We start from the raw sequence: 17,371 nt of genomic DNA on the forward strand, positions 1-17,371 counted from the left end.
ATATCCAGCTGACGGTAGGCACCTTGGCCAGTATTTTGGGCATATCGGCGGCGGGACACCGATACTACAGTCCCCCCAGGAGTAGGCCTCAGGGTCCGTTCATGAGCATGGAGACGCCGGACTTCATCTACGAGACCATCTGCGGTAGCAGCAGTCGTCCGGAGTCCGAGACATCTTTCTTCCCCGAGGTCCGTCTCTTCGCCCGGTTGATCCAGTTCAACCTGCTCCCCAGAGGAGGTCATCGGAACCAGGTAGGTTTCATGGCGGCTTTCATAGCATTTTGTATTTTCACAGCCGCGGAGGGAGGCAGGGAGCACTTGTGCCTTCCCTATATCATCCTCAGAGCGATGGAGCACCATGCTTCCCACCCAGAGGACGGAGGATTCCCCTACGGCAGGATCCTCACCAGGATCTTCGAGTTCTTTGGGGTGAATCTGAACGGAGAGGAGGGGAAGACTCCGGCTGATAGGTTCGATCGGAGCAACCTCTTGAAGATGGGTCTCCATACCCTCATGGATTCACCTCCTAGATCGGGAGCTCGGAGAGGTAGGGGTAGGAGGGCTGCCCCTGTAGAGGATGTCCTCATGAAGGAGGAGTCCAGTGAGGAGGACGAGGACTACGTTCCTCAAGACGAGGAGGATCTGATGGGTGGCAGCATCCCTGAGGAGGCGCCTCAGGAGTCGAGAGGTCCGGGTCCTAGTTCTTCCGGAGCTGCAGCCCCACCATATGGAGCCCCACCACCTGGGAGTGGTGACTACGACTATGAGGACAGGACAGCCTCCATGCGGGCCTGACAGGATGGCCAGGTCCAGATACTGAGGCGGCTGGACGAGATTGCCTCCAGGCAGACCACCTTGGAGGATTCCTTCCGTAGGCTGGGTCAGGACTTGGATACCAGGGCCACCGCCATCTCAGCAGATTATGGCCGGCTTCGGAGGGAGGTACGATTGGTGAACACAAGGTTTGATTACTACGATCATCACTTCAACGTCAACTCCAGGCCTCCGGCGAACGTGGTGATCATCAACGACGATGACGACGACCAGTGAGGGGTTGGTTTGCCCACACTAGCTGTTTATCATTTTCTCTCTTTTTGTAGACATTGTGTATTTATTTATCTCATTCCTTGTAACTGCGATGTAACTTGAATTTCATTTATGGAATGAAATATCTTTGGATAGTGGACTGTTATGGTGTTTTCATATGTGGAGTACCTGTGTGGTTTTGTGGTGATGTGATTTTTCTATCTGTGCCCTTGGTTATATTATTATCTGTTGTTTATCAGGTTTTGTGTAAAATTTTTTGGAAATCCCACTTTACGCCGTTATGCTGCCGAAATTTCGTCGAAATAGTACTTATAGGTTATAGTACCAACCTAATTAGCTTTTTATCTACACTCACGCATGCCATGAATGCAACTTATAACCTAACCTCATTTTATACTTTCTTTCTTTGACTTTTACTCCTTAAGCTTTTATCTTTACCCAACCCCATTTTCCTATTATAGAATCTACGGGATTCTAATGGTATGCTGTGAGTGAAGCAGAGCATCACGCTCTGATACCACCGTTTGTCACACCCCGTTCACACTGAACCGGAGCGGTGACCGAGTTAACACCGGTTAACCCAAACCTGCCAGGATCATCAGATACTGTATTCCACCACAGCATACACACTCTAACATCAATTCATCAGATCAGCGGAAGACTAAAATTTACCTGTAAATAATTCCCATATACTTGATACCCCAAATGATGATACCATAATTATATACATTTGGGCCCGAAGGCATGATATATATACACAAAAAGAATAAAGTTCAAATATCAAGTATATACAGGAATTTATCAAAATCATCAGAGTACACAGCTCGGCTCGGTAGTGGGGCTCAACACGGCCTCAAAACTGCTGTCCCGCAACACAGCTCTCACACGCGCAGTCTACGCCGTGCTCAAACTCCTCAGGGGTCCACCAGTCCTCCTCTGGAAACTCGACTGTGGGACCCACCCCATGCTCCTCAGATGCATGACCTGCAAAAGCATCTAAAAAGGGGTGCACACGTGGAATGAGCTCTAGCTCAGTAAGTAGAGAGGTGGACCACACACAACAGTCCACACATCACAACACATCATATGCACTGCATGTCATGCAATTCATTTTAATTCACATACACCTAATCAACATTACTAAGTCTTTGGTTTTAGTGCTACTACAACCACAGTGCGCGTATACTCCGGGTACGAGCCGCGAACTCCCTCCCGCGATACGCCCATAGGGCTGTTGGAGAAGGCCCACCGTGAGTACTCGGAAAAAATAAAGACAATGCCGTCCACCGGCTCTCAACAGAAATGTAAATAAATTAAATGACAGTGCTGACTCCAGCAATTTAAAAGCAGTACGATTGGCCCTCTTAAAATACCACCGGGGTTGCCGACTGTCCTACATGACTCGCCGGGCGTAATGCCTAACCGCCACAGTGTCCGACAACCGCGACCCCTGCTTCCCCCCAAATGGCAACCCAACACCTTAACCCCTGTTGGGAAGGGTCGTAGCACGGGATGGTGAAATCCTAGTACCGCATGCTCCTATATGCAGTACGACTGCATAGTGCCACCGTGTCCCATACCACGGGCCACCAATGCATTCGTTTCCAAGCCGACCACGGCATCTAGTCTATCAAGGCATTATGCAACATGATGTACACATTCCACATATAACATCACATTCAATTTGCATTTGAAAAGTAAACATAGCATAAATGCACATCGAAGTGTGAAATGACTAATCTATATAGCATATTCATGATGACATGACTAAATTAGATATAGTTATATGAATGCCAAACAAATGCCTTGAAATAGGCCAAACGTCCTCTCTCTCCACTTACTTGTAGCGTATAAGGAGTCCCGCTCGGTACGGGTGAGATCCGGAGCGAATCGGGAAGGCCTTGGTGAACCTAACAAAATTGAGCGGGGTTAGTACTTCACCAATTTAGAATCAAAATTAATGAAATCCGACGTCAAAATCGTGTTTAGAACGTCGAAAGAAGGTCCCACGTCCGATTTGGGCTCAATCGGACCTAAGAATCACATTCTGTCCACTCGGGTGGGTCACTCAGGTGGGTTGTCCACCCACCGGTCTAACCCGCCGGTTTGGGACCGGCGGGTAGGGACCCGCCGGTAGGACCCGCCGGTCCTACCCGCCGGTTTGGCCAGGGACCCCCTGGTCCTCTCGGGTGGGTGTCTCAGGTGGGTAGGGACCCACCGGTTGTACCCGCCGGTTTTGGCGGAAAAACCCCAGTTTCTTCTCATCTTCCTCCATTCCTTGGGGACCCAAATGGGGCTTTTCTCAACCCATTCCTCACACCTTTAAAGTCCTATAGGATGGTTCTACCTTAGATCTAACTTAGATTTAAGTGAGGGGAACCATCTTACCTTCTTTGCTCAAGAATGACTTCAAACCCTCCAAATCACTTCCAACTCACAATGCTCCTTCTACCTTGTCAATATCTCTTCAAATCCTTTAAGATCAACACATAAATCATCTATTAAGCCTTAGAATCATCATTTCAAAGTGTGTTTACAAGATCTTAAGAAATCATACTCGAATCAAGGGTTTAAAGCGTGGGTATGGTTAATGTTCATAAAACCCAGCTTTTCTTACCTCCAACTGTAGATCTCGTGTTGAAGATTACTCTTCCGGCATCGGAATGGCAAGATCGAGCTTCGGCGCCGCTGAATCCTTCCTTTCTTCCTCTTCCTTTCTTCTTCCCTTTCTTTTTCTCTCTCCTCTTTACTTTTCTCACCAAACGTACGGGGGTAATAAATGGAAAGAAAAGAAGTCATAAAGCTTTATATACTATTCCTACTTAAGTGAATAGTGATGGATGGGTCACTCAGGTGGGTGGGTGTACCCACCTGACATACCCATCCGAGAGTCAAAACTTGGGATTTTGACCGGGCTCGGACCTCGGCTCAACCCCACCCCAAGCATACATTGTAGCCTACGCATATATCTTAAAATACAGATATAATACCTGTTTTACCCGTACATAGCCTTATGGTAGGTGCACGTACACGGTTTGGGCACTCCCGTCTCTTCTGGCACTGGCTCGGACTTGTCGGGCCAGCCGGTGTTTAAGGTCACCCGTGCCATCATAGCCCATAAGGAACCCACTCTAATATCCTCTGGCTCGGTTCCTGCATGGTTAAACCGGTTCAACCACGAAATCAGACCGGGTTTAAGAAGCGGGATATTACAATATATGTTTGTGTGTTCTTGGTTTAGGGACTACACCCATTGTTAATCTTTTATGATTGGTTTATGATTATTGTATTCTAACATCAAAAGGGTTATTCATATAATTCTATGGTAAAAATCCCCAACCATTGGTATCAGATCTAACCTTTATGGTGTTAGAATCAAGAAAAATTAAAAATTGATTTTGTATATGGTTTGGGTCTCAAATCATGAAAATCGTAATTTTACCACCACTTAAAGGTCTTGGATCAAAAAACTTTCTTCACGAAAGTTATAGAGGACGAGAAGACAGTAGCGATGGTATGCTACATGTAGCCAAACACTTTTGGACACGCTAGCACGTGCCATCGGAGACCGACTGCCAGAGGAGGGAGAAAAAAAATTTAATAAAAAAAATGAGGCGGCGAGTCATCGTCGGGTCAAATCGGTAGGGTTTCCGAGTAAACCCAGAGGTACAGTGGGTCAATCCATGGCCAACCCTATTTGACTCGGTCAAAGGTTGACTGGGTCGTTGATTATTTGACTCAAAAACCCAAATTTTGACCCAGATACCTAACCCGAAGACCCCGGGTTTGACCCAGATTCTTGACCCAAAGACCCGAATTTTGACTAGGAACTAATATGTCTGAACTGGATTAGACCACCTAGCCGAACCGGTTGGTTTGGGCAAACCAAATTGATTTTGATCCATTTTTTCTGACACTTCAAATGGCTCGTACAAGCAAACGGTGAAGAATTTTTCACCTTGATTTTTTGCGTTGAGTCTAGTTTTTCGTGCTCTTCGCTTTGATATATTATGATCCTAGTTTTGATCAACTTTTATGATCTATTTTGTATAAGTTACAAGTATGGGTGTTTTATGATTCTTCATAGTTTTCCTATTAATTGGAAGAAATAAAAGAAAATCAACTCATACATTACTTGCATATCAGAATATGAACTTGTTTATTATTGGTAATGATAGTTCATGCTTTTATTTATGAATATTTTTTAATTTATGCTTAAACAATCTCACTTTTAGCTGCCAGAATGAATTTGTAGACTATTGCAGTAAGATTGGATGGAATCCACCAAAGTGATAAAGTTCAACCTTATTATAATAGAATACAAATCAAAAGTCTTCTGTATTTGGAAAGACAGAGAATAATGGTTGGTAGCAAGTTTGCTAATTTTCACCCAAATGTGACATTATCAAAGAGAAGTTAAAGTTAAAGCAAGTGAAAAACAGAATAGGGATTTCTCAACCTAGAAGATGTTGTCCATTCAAAGATAACGGTATTTTTTTGAAAGTTAGAAGAAGTCTCATAGTAATAGCGAAAACTTGAGTGGACCAATATGTTGCAGACCTAAAGGTCACGAATGTGATTTTGGTTGACACTCTTGAAGTAATTGATAATTGAGCATTGTAATGTTTATTTTATTAATAATTATATCCTTGTTCTTTTACATGTAAAATGAAATTTAGTTCATGTTTAAATAACCTACAAATTTAAGCTGCCAAATATAATTGCAAGCTATTGCAGTGGAATTGATGGAACCCACCAAAGTGGTAAAATCTAAGATTATAGCAATGGATTTGCAATTCAAAGGTTTTATCTTATTTTCAAAGTCATATAAAATTGTTGGCAAGAATTAGGTAATGCTTGCCTAAAGGCGACATTGTTAAAGATAAGCATAAATGCAAGTATACTATAGACAAACCTTAACCTAGAAGTTACTATTCATCTAAAGGTGGGAGTAATTTTCGAAGTTGAAGAGCTCCCATAGTCATTGCAGTTTTTTAGTGGACCAGTGCATTCCAGACCCAAAGATTGAGAATGTAGTTCGGTTGACACTTTGGTTATGTTTAATGGTTAGTGATGTAATATTGGTTTCAATTACATTGATGTTACATGTATTAATTATATATTGAATGGATTATTCTTCCTTAAGTTGAACCATTAAACTGAATGTCTTTAAAAGTGGCTTGAGAATATGGAGGTCTACATATGCCTCAAAGACCTAGTTTTCTATACTAGGAAAACCAAATCAATAGTTTGGTATTATGATTTTAAAGCAAAGATTTTTTTACCCTAAAAGGTATTGGACAGTTGATCAATGGCAACAGAATGGATGAGTGTTTCAGGGTTATAACCATCGGTTATAGGTTTATTTAGTGTGTTATTTTCGTATTCCGATTGGATCAATTCGGATTGGTTGGGTTGGATTAGTATCGGTTTTGATCAATCCAATACTAAGTTCTCAAATACTGCCATTGTTCTTTGAAAACCTATTTATGAACATTAATTGATTAAAATGTTTGATTTTCTTTTGTTTTTGGGCTTATGTGAACAAGTTTATATGTATGTTACATTTAACGAATTGTGTTCTCCAATAAATGGATTAATTTATGACTGATCGAACCAAGTGGGAGGATAGAATTATAGACCTTAAGCTGTTTTATGTGGCTCGACCAGTGGGAGGATAAATTTGGCATACTAGGTTTCTAGTGGGAGGATAAATTCAATATATTAAGTTGCTAGTGAGAGGATAAATTCAGTGTACTATATTGTTTTTCATACAAAAGAACTATTTTGAGTTTTGCATTGATTTATTATTATCTTGATATTAAAAAATTATTTATAGCTGAAATATATAGTAAATTCATATTCATGTCATTTTGTACTTATATGTTTTGTTTGAAACACCTTATGATGGATACATATGTTAGAATTAAACTGGGAGTGACCTTCCGCACATTTTATGCTGCATAGTATATTTCTGGGAAGCTATGAAATGATTGGATGGAATCCACTAAAGTGGCACATCCTATTCTTTCATAGTTTTTTTAAGCGCAACAAAGTTGGTGACATTTTCCCAAAGGTGATGTCACCCAAGTTAAAGAAAATACATATATGGAAAGGACTATAACCTAGAGGTGTCTAAGCCCATAGGTAACAAAAATTATTGTATTTTCATAGTAAATTTGGATTTACAAGAGGACCTGTGCATTCTTAGCCCAAATGATAAAAACGTAGTTACAGTTGTGACTCTTATGTAGTTTATTCGCTAGTTAAATATATTACATTTTCTAACCCAGTTATTTAGTATGCATGTTTCATACCTAAGATTTTTGGGTTACTTGATCTGGTTTTAGCTCTCATGGAACCCAAACAGGTGTTGTTACTGATCAAAGCACAACTGAAGAGAAATATGAACAATTTTGTTACCCTATTAAGTTTATAATGATTTTGGAGTAATTTTGAAATGATTTTATCTTAAATCTTATTATCTAAATTATTTATGTACATTTATGCTTCATTTGTTTGTGTTGTCCCTAGTTGTGTAAGAAACACATTAAAGCATACAGGACTTCTGTACATATATTCATCTTAAATGTGAAAAACATGATAAAAATGAGTGAAACCCACCAAAGTGGTACATTCAGTTCAATTGTGTGTTTCCCAAAATAAATGTGACATTTGTCCAAAGGTGATGTCACCCAAGTATATTGACAAAGTGCTCAAGAGCCATGTTTTCTGACATTGGTTTTATTAAGGTTTTTGATATGCTTAGTTAGTGAGAGTTTTATGATCTTATTTAACCAAAGATATCATGGTGGCAAAAACCAAATTTTAAAGGTTGTGCCTGCTAAGGTTTATTGATAGTGCTTAGCCAAAGTAATTGACGGTATTTGGTCAGGATTCGTGATGTATGGCAGTATTTAGGCAAAGTTTGTGATTTATAGTAATATTTAACCTAAATCCATGAAAATGGCGGTTATCCATGATGGTATGCCAAAGTAAGATATTAATTCAAGAAAAGGGCGGTTTGCCTAAGAGTTGATTAATATCAAAATTTACTACCTGTGAGGTTTTCAAGGTAGCTTGATCTTTAGATCAGGAAAGGACCTATAAAGAAATGTATATTTCATGTGATCACAAGTATGATATAAGTTCCTTATATATATATATATATATATGTTTTCAGACAATTTAGATTGATAGTTTTCTATTGTTTGTAACATTAGATAATTCTACGCCATATATTGAGGTGTATTTTCTACTATTGTTCAATAATAGAGATTATTAATTGAATCAAAGTTTGTTTGAGTGGTGTTCAGTCTTGGGATTATTTGGTCAGATGTCAATGGAAATACATCAGTATTAACGTAGCCCAAGTGAGAGATTGTTAGGATTTTTTTGTGGCTTAACTGATATCGATTGATCAATTGGGTCTAAGTAGTTATAGACCCACTTTGATTAGAAAACTCCTAGACCAATCCATTGTGGCAGTGAATTAAGGTTTTAGGGATTCTATTATAAATAGAAGCTAATGGTCCCTACAGTCGTCACTTTAACACCTTCATGGTTTTGAAAGCACGGACTCCCCCATAAGAATAGTGCATGTGAGAGTATTCCAAGGGTGAAAGGCTACAGAAGATCTTAGCGGCTGGGACTCCATTGTGTAGTTCTTTATTATAATCTTTATGGGACTAATCTTCAAGCACATGAGAGAGTTACGTGATCAATACTTATGAGACTTCTAAACTTACACATAGATATTCTTCTACTCCAATTGATTATCATGTATAGGATAAATCTATATGTTTGTATGTTCTTGGTTTAGGGACTACACCCATGGTTAATCTTTTATGATTGGTTTATGATTCTTGTATTCTAACATCAATGAGATTATTCATATGATTCTATAGTAAAGAATCCCCAACACTGCTAACTCCTATGCTACTTTTGCTACATCTCTAGTATCAACCTTGGGGCTAGGCTTTGCTTGCATTTGGCTATCCATATAACCTGGAGAATGGGAATCAAGGTTGGACGATAGGGCGCGAGCCGCAAATCTCTTGGTTTTCATTTTTAACAAAGAATTGGACCAGGGCCTAATTATCATATATGTAACTGAGAATGTGGACTTTTTTCTGATTAATCTATATTTATTTCTTTTCTCATAAAAAAAAAGGTATTTTTAGATCAAACACTAAGAAATACAAAAAATAAAGAGACAGTAGATCCACACGACTGTAGGTACCATGGACCTCCGCCCTGCGGGATCTGGATTGCCATATGGCGCGTAGCGCGTGTACACACGCTAGGGTTCGACCCTAATGAGATGAGATAGTATCCCCCGGTCATCAAATGCCAAGGGGGGATACACGTTATGGGTAAAAATGAGTCGCCACCTAAAAAGGGTCTAGGACCCATAAATGTCTCCCCCAATCAAGGGAGAGGGACTAATGACTCTGATGGATAAGGCTGGTTTGCACCAAGATTCTGGACAAGTGTCAAGTTACAGACTGGGAAGGTGTTAGGCACCCAATTTGCCCGGCCCTAAAGCCGATCTCTTTTTGTTTGACCAAAGTTTGTTTGTACCCTACTAACTAGTCCTAAATCTAGGTCACTGCAAACCCTAAACTAGGTATCTAAGCATGACATGTGAAACCCTAAGCCAAGTGTCTAAATTATGCTAGCTAGGTTATGATGCAAATGATGAAATGATTACGCTAATTAAAAATAAAAACCCTAAATGATTTAATCAATGAATTATGAGTCTTAGATTAATCTAATGAAATAAACCTAGACCTAGGATTAGTTTAGCAACTTATGAAATCCTAAATTAAACTAATTCGATTAATTGAGCCTGACCTAGATGGATGATCAATGAATTTGTGAGATCATAAATTGAATTAATTAAAGTGATTAAACCTAATCCCTAGTAATTTGTAAAATAAATTATTGCAATCCTACTTAATCTAATTGGTAAAAAGATTTTTAAATTAAATGGGGCCTAATTAAATTAGAAAATTTAAATGGGCTAATTACATCAAATGAATGCATTTTTACTAATCTACCTAATCTAGTATAGGAGGATTAAACTAAACCTAAAGTTTAATTAAATTAATTATGAAACCTAATTGCCCTAATTATGTTTACCTTGAGCTAATCCTAAGATGAGTTAAACATTTTTCAAAACCCTAGCTAATCTAATGAGAAGAGAATCTTTTAACTAATTAATCTAGTTAATTATCCTACATTAAATAACTAATTAGTTGATTGATTAAAATAAACAAACCACTAGAGAGAAAAAGATTGATAATTACGCAAGTTTAATAAATTGAATTGAATGAAGAAATCAAATGCGGTGATTTAAAAAGCTAAATTAACAAACCACAACTAAATAAACAACAGTTGAAATGACTAATTACATTAACCACACATTAACTACTTTACTTTAATCAATTTAGATTAGTACTACACTAATGGAAGTGAATGTTGGAGTACAAAAGACAGGAGATAGTAGGAAAACCCAAATCCCCAATACGCACCTAATGCTACGAGCCAGTTTGAGGGGCTAGCCACGCCCGTCCTAAACTAAACACGCCCTAAACTACGTCCCATATATTATTAAGAGATAAAAAGAAAACAGAAAAAAGAAAAGGGACTAATTTATCAAAATCATTTAATCCACACTGAACCGAGTTTTTGACTGTCAAATAACATCAAAACCCAACAATTAATGTGCGGATCATTCAATTATGGGAAATTTTGGAGTCTTGGGCAAAACCTTTTTGGAGCCCTTAGTAGGACCTTGGTGAATTGCTAGGTCAACTAGAATGCTATCCAATGACCACAAAACGAAAACAACAAGAGCATCAGAAGATCGTTGGTTGATCCAGTCAGTCGGGGTAGAAATCGTCTGAAATTCTCATCTGTACAATTCTATACAATACCACCCTAAACGGCTGACACGTGGACAAAGAGAGACGGAAGGATCAGATTAAATCCTCATTGAAACAACCTCAAACCAGTGGTTGTCATTTAAACCGAATCGTACCAGGTAAGAAAACCAAACCGGAAATTAAACCCTCTTCCCTCTCTCTCTCTCTCTCTCTCCCTCTCTGCCCTAACTCTCTCTTCCCTCCGCTCACTGCTCACCAAGGATGGGATACCCACAAAGGATTGTGCTCACGAAGGTGCAGCACCTTCAATCCTCGCACGAAGCTCCCTGCTCACTAAACAAAGAGATCCCCAAATCGCTCCTCACTCAAAGCGAAGCTTGCTGCTCACGAAGCTTGCTGCTCACGAAGCTGCTCTACTCACTCGCTCGAAGGAATCTTTCTGGGTTTCTCCACTTTTATTTGTCTCTTTTTAATCGCTTCATGACCCTCTCTCTATTCTTGTAGTCCTCTCTGAACCTCTCCCACTCATAGGATTTGTCTATAATTTCAGGTTTTCAGCAAGGCATCCTGAAATAAAAACGAAAGAAATCAGAGTCCTAGCACTTGTCTTTTTTATTGGTTTTCCTTGTCTGGGGTAGTTTTGTCTTGAGTTGTGAAATTGGGTTCTGGGTTTTCTTCTCTGGGTCTTTGTTTTGGTTTGGGGTCAGAGGCAGGAGAGACTGGGCTTTGATGTTTTGGAGCTTTGGTGAAGAAGGTATGTGGTGATGATTTGTTGGGGGTTTTGATCTTCTTCTTCTTCTGCTTTCATTTGGGTTGTTAGATGTTTTTCCTGTTTGAATGCTTATAGCTGATTGGTGACTTTGGTGTTTGGTTTCTTTGTCATTTTCCCACCAAGGATTTTTACTTTCCCTTCTCGTCTCTGAACTTCCTTGAGGTGAAAGTTGGAATTGAACTTCTGGTTTTCCCTTATGGGTTTCTTCAATTTTTTTTTCTTTTCCAAGGAAGAGAAAATGGAGGTTTCTTCTGGAACCGAGAGCTGTATAATCCTCATTTTCATGATATGATTCCTAATGAAAGTGAGTGGGTCGTGAGAAGAGATGAAGTTAGATTTGGAGCTTCAAAGGATAAGAAGTTGGAGCTAAGGCTAGGACCTCCAGGAGAAGGTTGGTTTGACAAAGGGAACATAAAAAAGGACACAAGAGATAGAGCTTCGGGTGAGAGAAATCAAACCCAGTCCTTATGAGACTTGAGCGAGTGAGCAGGGAGCTTCGAGCGAGTGAGCAGAGCACCTTCGTGAGCAGCAAGCTTCGCAGTGAGGAGCGATCTGGGGAAGAGAGAGTTAGGGCAGAGAGGGAGAGAGACGTAACAGTGAGAGTTGAGGGAGGGAAGAGGGTTTAATATCTTAGGTTTTAATTCAAAAATTGAACCGGTTCGGTTTTCTTACATAGTAGGTTGGGTTTAAGTGACAACCACTGGTTTTGGGTTGTTTCAATGGAAAACTAATCTGAGCCATCCGTCTCTTTTTGTCCACGTGTCGACCTCTGCAGGGGGTATTGTATGGAATTGTACAAGATGAGAATTTCAGACGATTTCTACCCAGTCAGTTGACGTCTTATAAACAGCCTCAGAAATGTGAGAGAGGGGTATATCGACGATCTTTGCAACCGGGGACTCCTTGAAAATCTTCGTCCACGGGAACTGGGCTGCGCTCACCCCAGAGAAGGCACGACCGAAGTAATCGGCAAAACGCATGAGCTGGATATCCTGCTGTGATTCATACGATGCTGTAGCATCAATGAGGTAAGCGTTGAGATGAGAAGCATCGATCTTGGAAGCCGCATCGGCCACAGTGATCTTGGGCGCCTTAGGCTTCTTAGCCTCAACGGTCCCATTCTCAACACCACCGGATGCTTCAACATCGCTATCGTCCCCATCATCATCAAAATGGTGTTTCGATCTGGGAACAACCGCGCCCGCAGAAGCAACAGCAGCAGCAGCAGCCTTCTGAACTTCTAGGGCTCTACGGCGTTCTTCTGATTTTTGTTCAATAGACTGAAAAACGTTAGACTTTTCGCCTCCTACGGATCCATTCAAATGGAATTTTCCCAGATCGAAACCTGCATCTGAGTTCTTCGCCGAGTTCTTTCTCTGGCGTTTCGCATAGGTGACCTTCTGCCATCCTTGGTTATTGTTGCTGGTACTGTATTCACCCTCTTCGTGAAGCACTCATTCAACATATATGGAATTCTCGTCCATGATTGTCTCTGTCTCTCTCTGGTTTAGCTTTTTCACCCTTTTTCCTCTGTTCTTCTTCTTCTTCTCGTTCGTCGAAGCGGATTACAGGTAAGAACACGGAGAGAAGAGAGGTTTGATGGGAGAGAGAGGGAGGTGTTGGGTTTCAGAAAGGAGAGAGAGAATGGGCTTCAGTTGCTACCAGTTACAGCAGCAGGAAAGGAAAAAAGAAAGAAAAAGAAGAAGAAGAAGAAGAAGAAGAAGAAAAGAAGGGAGTTCGGTTGCTGCTGCAGGAGAAAAAGAAAAGAAGAGAAGAAGAAGAAGAAAAGAAGAAAGAGGGGGAGGAAATTAGGGTTTGAGATCCTAATCTAAGGGTCTAGATTAAAAGAACAAAAAACAATTTAAAAAGACTAAACCAAATCAAATCTACATGTTAAAAAAAAAAAATTAAACTTAATTAATCTAAAAAATCAATTACCTAACAATTACCTAAATACCTTTAATTGAACCGAAATAAACCAAACTGAGACTAATTAAACATAATTAACCTAAACAAATTAATTATTAATAAATTAGAAATTAATTTATCAAATTAGATAAGTTAGTTCTAAATTGCAATTAGGAGAAGAAAAATACCTTAAGCCGGCTTTAATCAAGAAACAAGGGGAGATAACCCTTGTGCTTCAAGGCCAAAACCGAACTGAACCGAATCGGACTAAGTCTCCCGGCTCAAGGAAGGATTACACATTCAAAGATTTTTACTTGGAGGAATTATTTATTTAGAGAGAGGGAATTAGCAAAAACCTTCATGGGGCCATATTCCTTCTCTCCAATTTTTCTCCATTTTTTTCTCCCCCCCTCTTGGAAGAGGGGAAGGGCTATTCTTATAGCCTTGGGACTTGGGAAAATTCTCTCAAATTTCCGATGTGGGACTAAAAAACTAGAGAGAATTGTCCCAAAAGGCTTGCTCTTGGACAAAGGGATTTGGGCACCACGTGGCACCCTTTGATTGCTCGGAATGGAATCTGATACCGAACTTTGGAGTCAACTTTCGGGGGTCATATCTTTCAAACCGTTTGTCGAAATTCGACGTGTAATATGTCGTTAGAAAGCTCAGTCCGAGCACTATCCAATGATGTGAGACACGATTGTAGTCTCGATCAGGAACCTTTACAAAAATATGCATAAAGTAGGGACCCCGATCATATAATGAAAGAGAGAATCGGGCATCGATTCGCATAGTTCTCGCATCAAAGTGTAATGTCCGACTTGAGGAGACAAACAACAATAATCCACAACATCAAATTCTAATTTTTGAAAACATTTTCTCTTGAAAGTTTATAGGAAAAATTTGTCATTTTCTACTCTAAGTTTGAAAATTCTCCAAGTATAAAATGTCCAACATGTAATCCTTCATATTACCATCATTGCCGGGGGTGACAAAATTCGGTGTCTACAGATTGCCCCTCTTTGACCGAGACCTGTGTAACAGTCGAAAGGCAAAGAAAAGAACACACCATTTTGTCACCAGGAGCAATGTGCTACCAACATCCAGCTCAAGGATGGCGGAGGTGCAAATGCAAATGCAAAGTGAGAGATAAGGCCAAAGATAGGAAATGTCGATCGATAACACATGCGAAATCAAGTAGTGTGTGGGTGCTACCGTGATATAAAACCTACCGTAGTCGGTCAATATGCAGGTAAAACCTAGACTAAGGACGCACATGCAATAAGCCATTCTTAGTGTAAAAAACCAAGTAGACAATGAATGCAGGTATGAAAGAGTACAAATGCAATTGGCTGTCAGGTATAAATAACCAAACACACCATGAATGTAAAAAATGAGACAAAGGTGTAAATGCAATTAGCCAACATGGGTATAAAGAACCAAGTAGACTTGAATGCGAGTATGGAAAAGATTGTAAATACAATCGACCGTTAGGTGTAAATAACTAAACGGATTGCGAATGTAAGTATGGAAAAATAGTGTAAACATAATTAGCCAATATTGGTATAAAGAACCAAGTAGACTATGAATGCAAGTATGATAAAAGAAGTGTAGATGCAATCAGCTGTCATTGGTATAAAGAACCAAACAGACCGTAAGTGCAAATATGAGGCAATGGTGTAAATGAATGGTCAAACACAAGAGAAACTAGGTTTGACCTTGGTGTAAATAACTAGACTTGAAATGGGATTGGCCATGGTGCAAAGAACCATTGAACCAATCTTCGGTGTAAATAACCGGACTTGAAATGGAATTGGCCATGGTGTAAATAACCATTGAACCAATCTTCGGTGTAAATAACCGAACTTGAAATGGAGTTGGCAATGGTGTAAAGAACCATCTGAACCAATCTTCGGTGTAAATAACTGAAATTGAAATGGAATAGGCAATGGTGTAAAGAACCATCCGAACCAATCTTTGGTTTAAACAACCGGACTCGAAATGGAATTGGCAATGGTGTAAAGAACCATTGAACCAATCTTCGGTGTAAATAACCGGACTTGAAATGGAATTGGCCATGGTGTAAAGAACCATTGAACCAATCTTCGGTGTAAATAACCGGACTTGAAATGGAGTTGGCATTGGTGTAAAGAACCATTCGAACCAATCTTCGGTGTAAATAATCGGAATTGAAATGGAATTGGCAATGGTGTAAAGAACCATTGAACCAATCTTCGGTGTAAATAACCGGACTTGAAATGGAATTGGCAATGGTGTAAATAACCGCCAGGCCCGATCTTCGGTGTAAATAACCGGACTTGAAATGGAATTGGCAATGGTGTAAAGAACCATCCGAACCAATCTTCGGTATAAATAATCGGACTTGAAATGGAGCTGACATTGGTGTAAAGAACCATTGAACCAATCTTCGGTGTAAATAACCGGACTTGAAATGGAATTGGCCATGGTGTAAACAACCATTGAACCAATCTTCGGTGTAAATAACCGGACTTGAAATGGAGTTGGCATTGGTGTAAAGAACCATTCGAACCAATCTTCGGTGTAAATAATCGGAATTGAAATGGAATTGGCAATGGTGTAAAGAACCATTGAACCAATCTTCGGTGTAAATAACCAGACTTGAAATAGAATTGGCAATGGTGTAAAGAACCATCTGAACCAATCTTCGGTGTAAATAACCGGACTTGAAATGGAGCTGACATTGGTGTAAATAACCGCCAGGCCCGATCTTCGGTGTAAATAACCGGACTTGAAATGGAATCGGCAATGGTGTAAAGAACCATCCGAACCAATCTTCGGTATAAATAACCGGACTTGAAATGGAGCTGACATTGGTGTAAATAACCGTCAAGCCCAATCTTCGGTGTAAATAACCGGACTTGAAATGGAATTGGTCATGGTGTAAAGAACCATTGAACCCATCTTCATGAGCTGATGCATTTGAGGTTTAATACCGAAAAATCTTAAATGTTCAACATTTTAATCATGAGATGTAATGATATTGCAATTAAATTTAAACAAACATCAACCTGATTGGTTAGAAAAAAGATTAGTCATGCAAATCCTAACACTATGCTCACGTAAGAGAGTGTAAATGACCACCACTATAAAAGGAGTGAGAAGTGTTTACATTGGAAAATGACAAAGAAGGGTTTTGCCAAAACAAATTTCACCATGAGAACGAAGCTAAAACACGGGAGGTAACCCATCAATGAGTGTTGCCCCAGACTGACATCCCCAGTTTGCTCGGCCTAAACTCAAATAAATCTGGCCTGAATATGAATTACTTGCATGTGTCTGTAACTTATGGCAATATAGCCTGATGTCTTCAATTGTAATGGCTTTCGGTTGCTCCGACCAAATCTTTATCCCATGGTGAACATCCTCAACATGTTGATCCATTCTTTTTCCTGTGAGTGCATCTTTCTGATGTTGCCCACATTTTATGAGCAGGGACAGTAGTAACTTCCTTGGCTGCTTTTCAAGACTTGAGGGGTGGCTCTTTAAAATACCCAAAACATCATGTCTATGGCCCAAGCTCTAAGGAATAAGTAGTAAGACAATCAAACAATATGAAAAGGATGCAGACCCAATGGTTCTACCAAGTGTAGAGTTGGGAGCTATTACATGGAATGACGAGCTCACTAGAGAAATCACGCCAACTAAGGAGGCTTAGAAGAAAGGACTAAGTGGTGAAACTCTTGGGAATCCGTCGAAACAAGAGACGGGAGAAA

The 17,371-nt window shown here is 40.0% G+C and overlaps 1 protein-coding gene across 1 annotated transcript; it reads right to left on the bottom strand.

The window, feature by feature from the left end:
* Positions 1-10,702: 10,702 nt before the first annotated feature.
* LOC122077489 lies at positions 10,703-17,039 on the bottom strand. Its single transcript, XM_042643440.1, has 3 exons — positions 16,925-17,039; positions 12,533-13,161; positions 10,703-10,929 (listed from the first exon to the last, which is right to left on the bottom strand). The coding sequence occupies exons 1-3, from the start codon at positions 17,037-17,039 to the stop codon at positions 10,783-10,785; spliced, it is 891 nt and encodes a 296-aa protein (XP_042499374.1). The 3' UTR covers positions 10,703-10,782.
* Positions 17,040-17,371: the final 332 nt, after the last annotated feature.

This window comes from Macadamia integrifolia, chromosome 4, assembly GCF_013358625.1.
Source record: "Macadamia integrifolia cultivar HAES 741 chromosome 4, SCU_Mint_v3, whole genome shotgun sequence".
Classification (NCBI taxonomy): domain Eukaryota; kingdom Viridiplantae; phylum Streptophyta; class Magnoliopsida; order Proteales; family Proteaceae; genus Macadamia; species Macadamia integrifolia.

Excerpts from the sequence above, each read along its gene's own strand:
- LOC122077489 (XM_042643440.1), bottom strand. The coding sequence starts at position 17,039 with ATGGATCAACATGTTGAGGATGTTCACCATGGGATAAAGATTTGGTCG. Across the intron at positions 13,162-16,924 it reads TAAGTTACAGACACATGCAA|TGCTTCACGAAGAGGGTGAA; the intron begins GTAATTCATATT and ends ATGTTGAATGAG. Across the intron at positions 10,930-12,532 it reads ATAAGACGTCAACTGACTGG|ATCAACCAACGATCTTCTGA; the intron begins GTAGAAATCGTC and ends CCGACTGACTGG.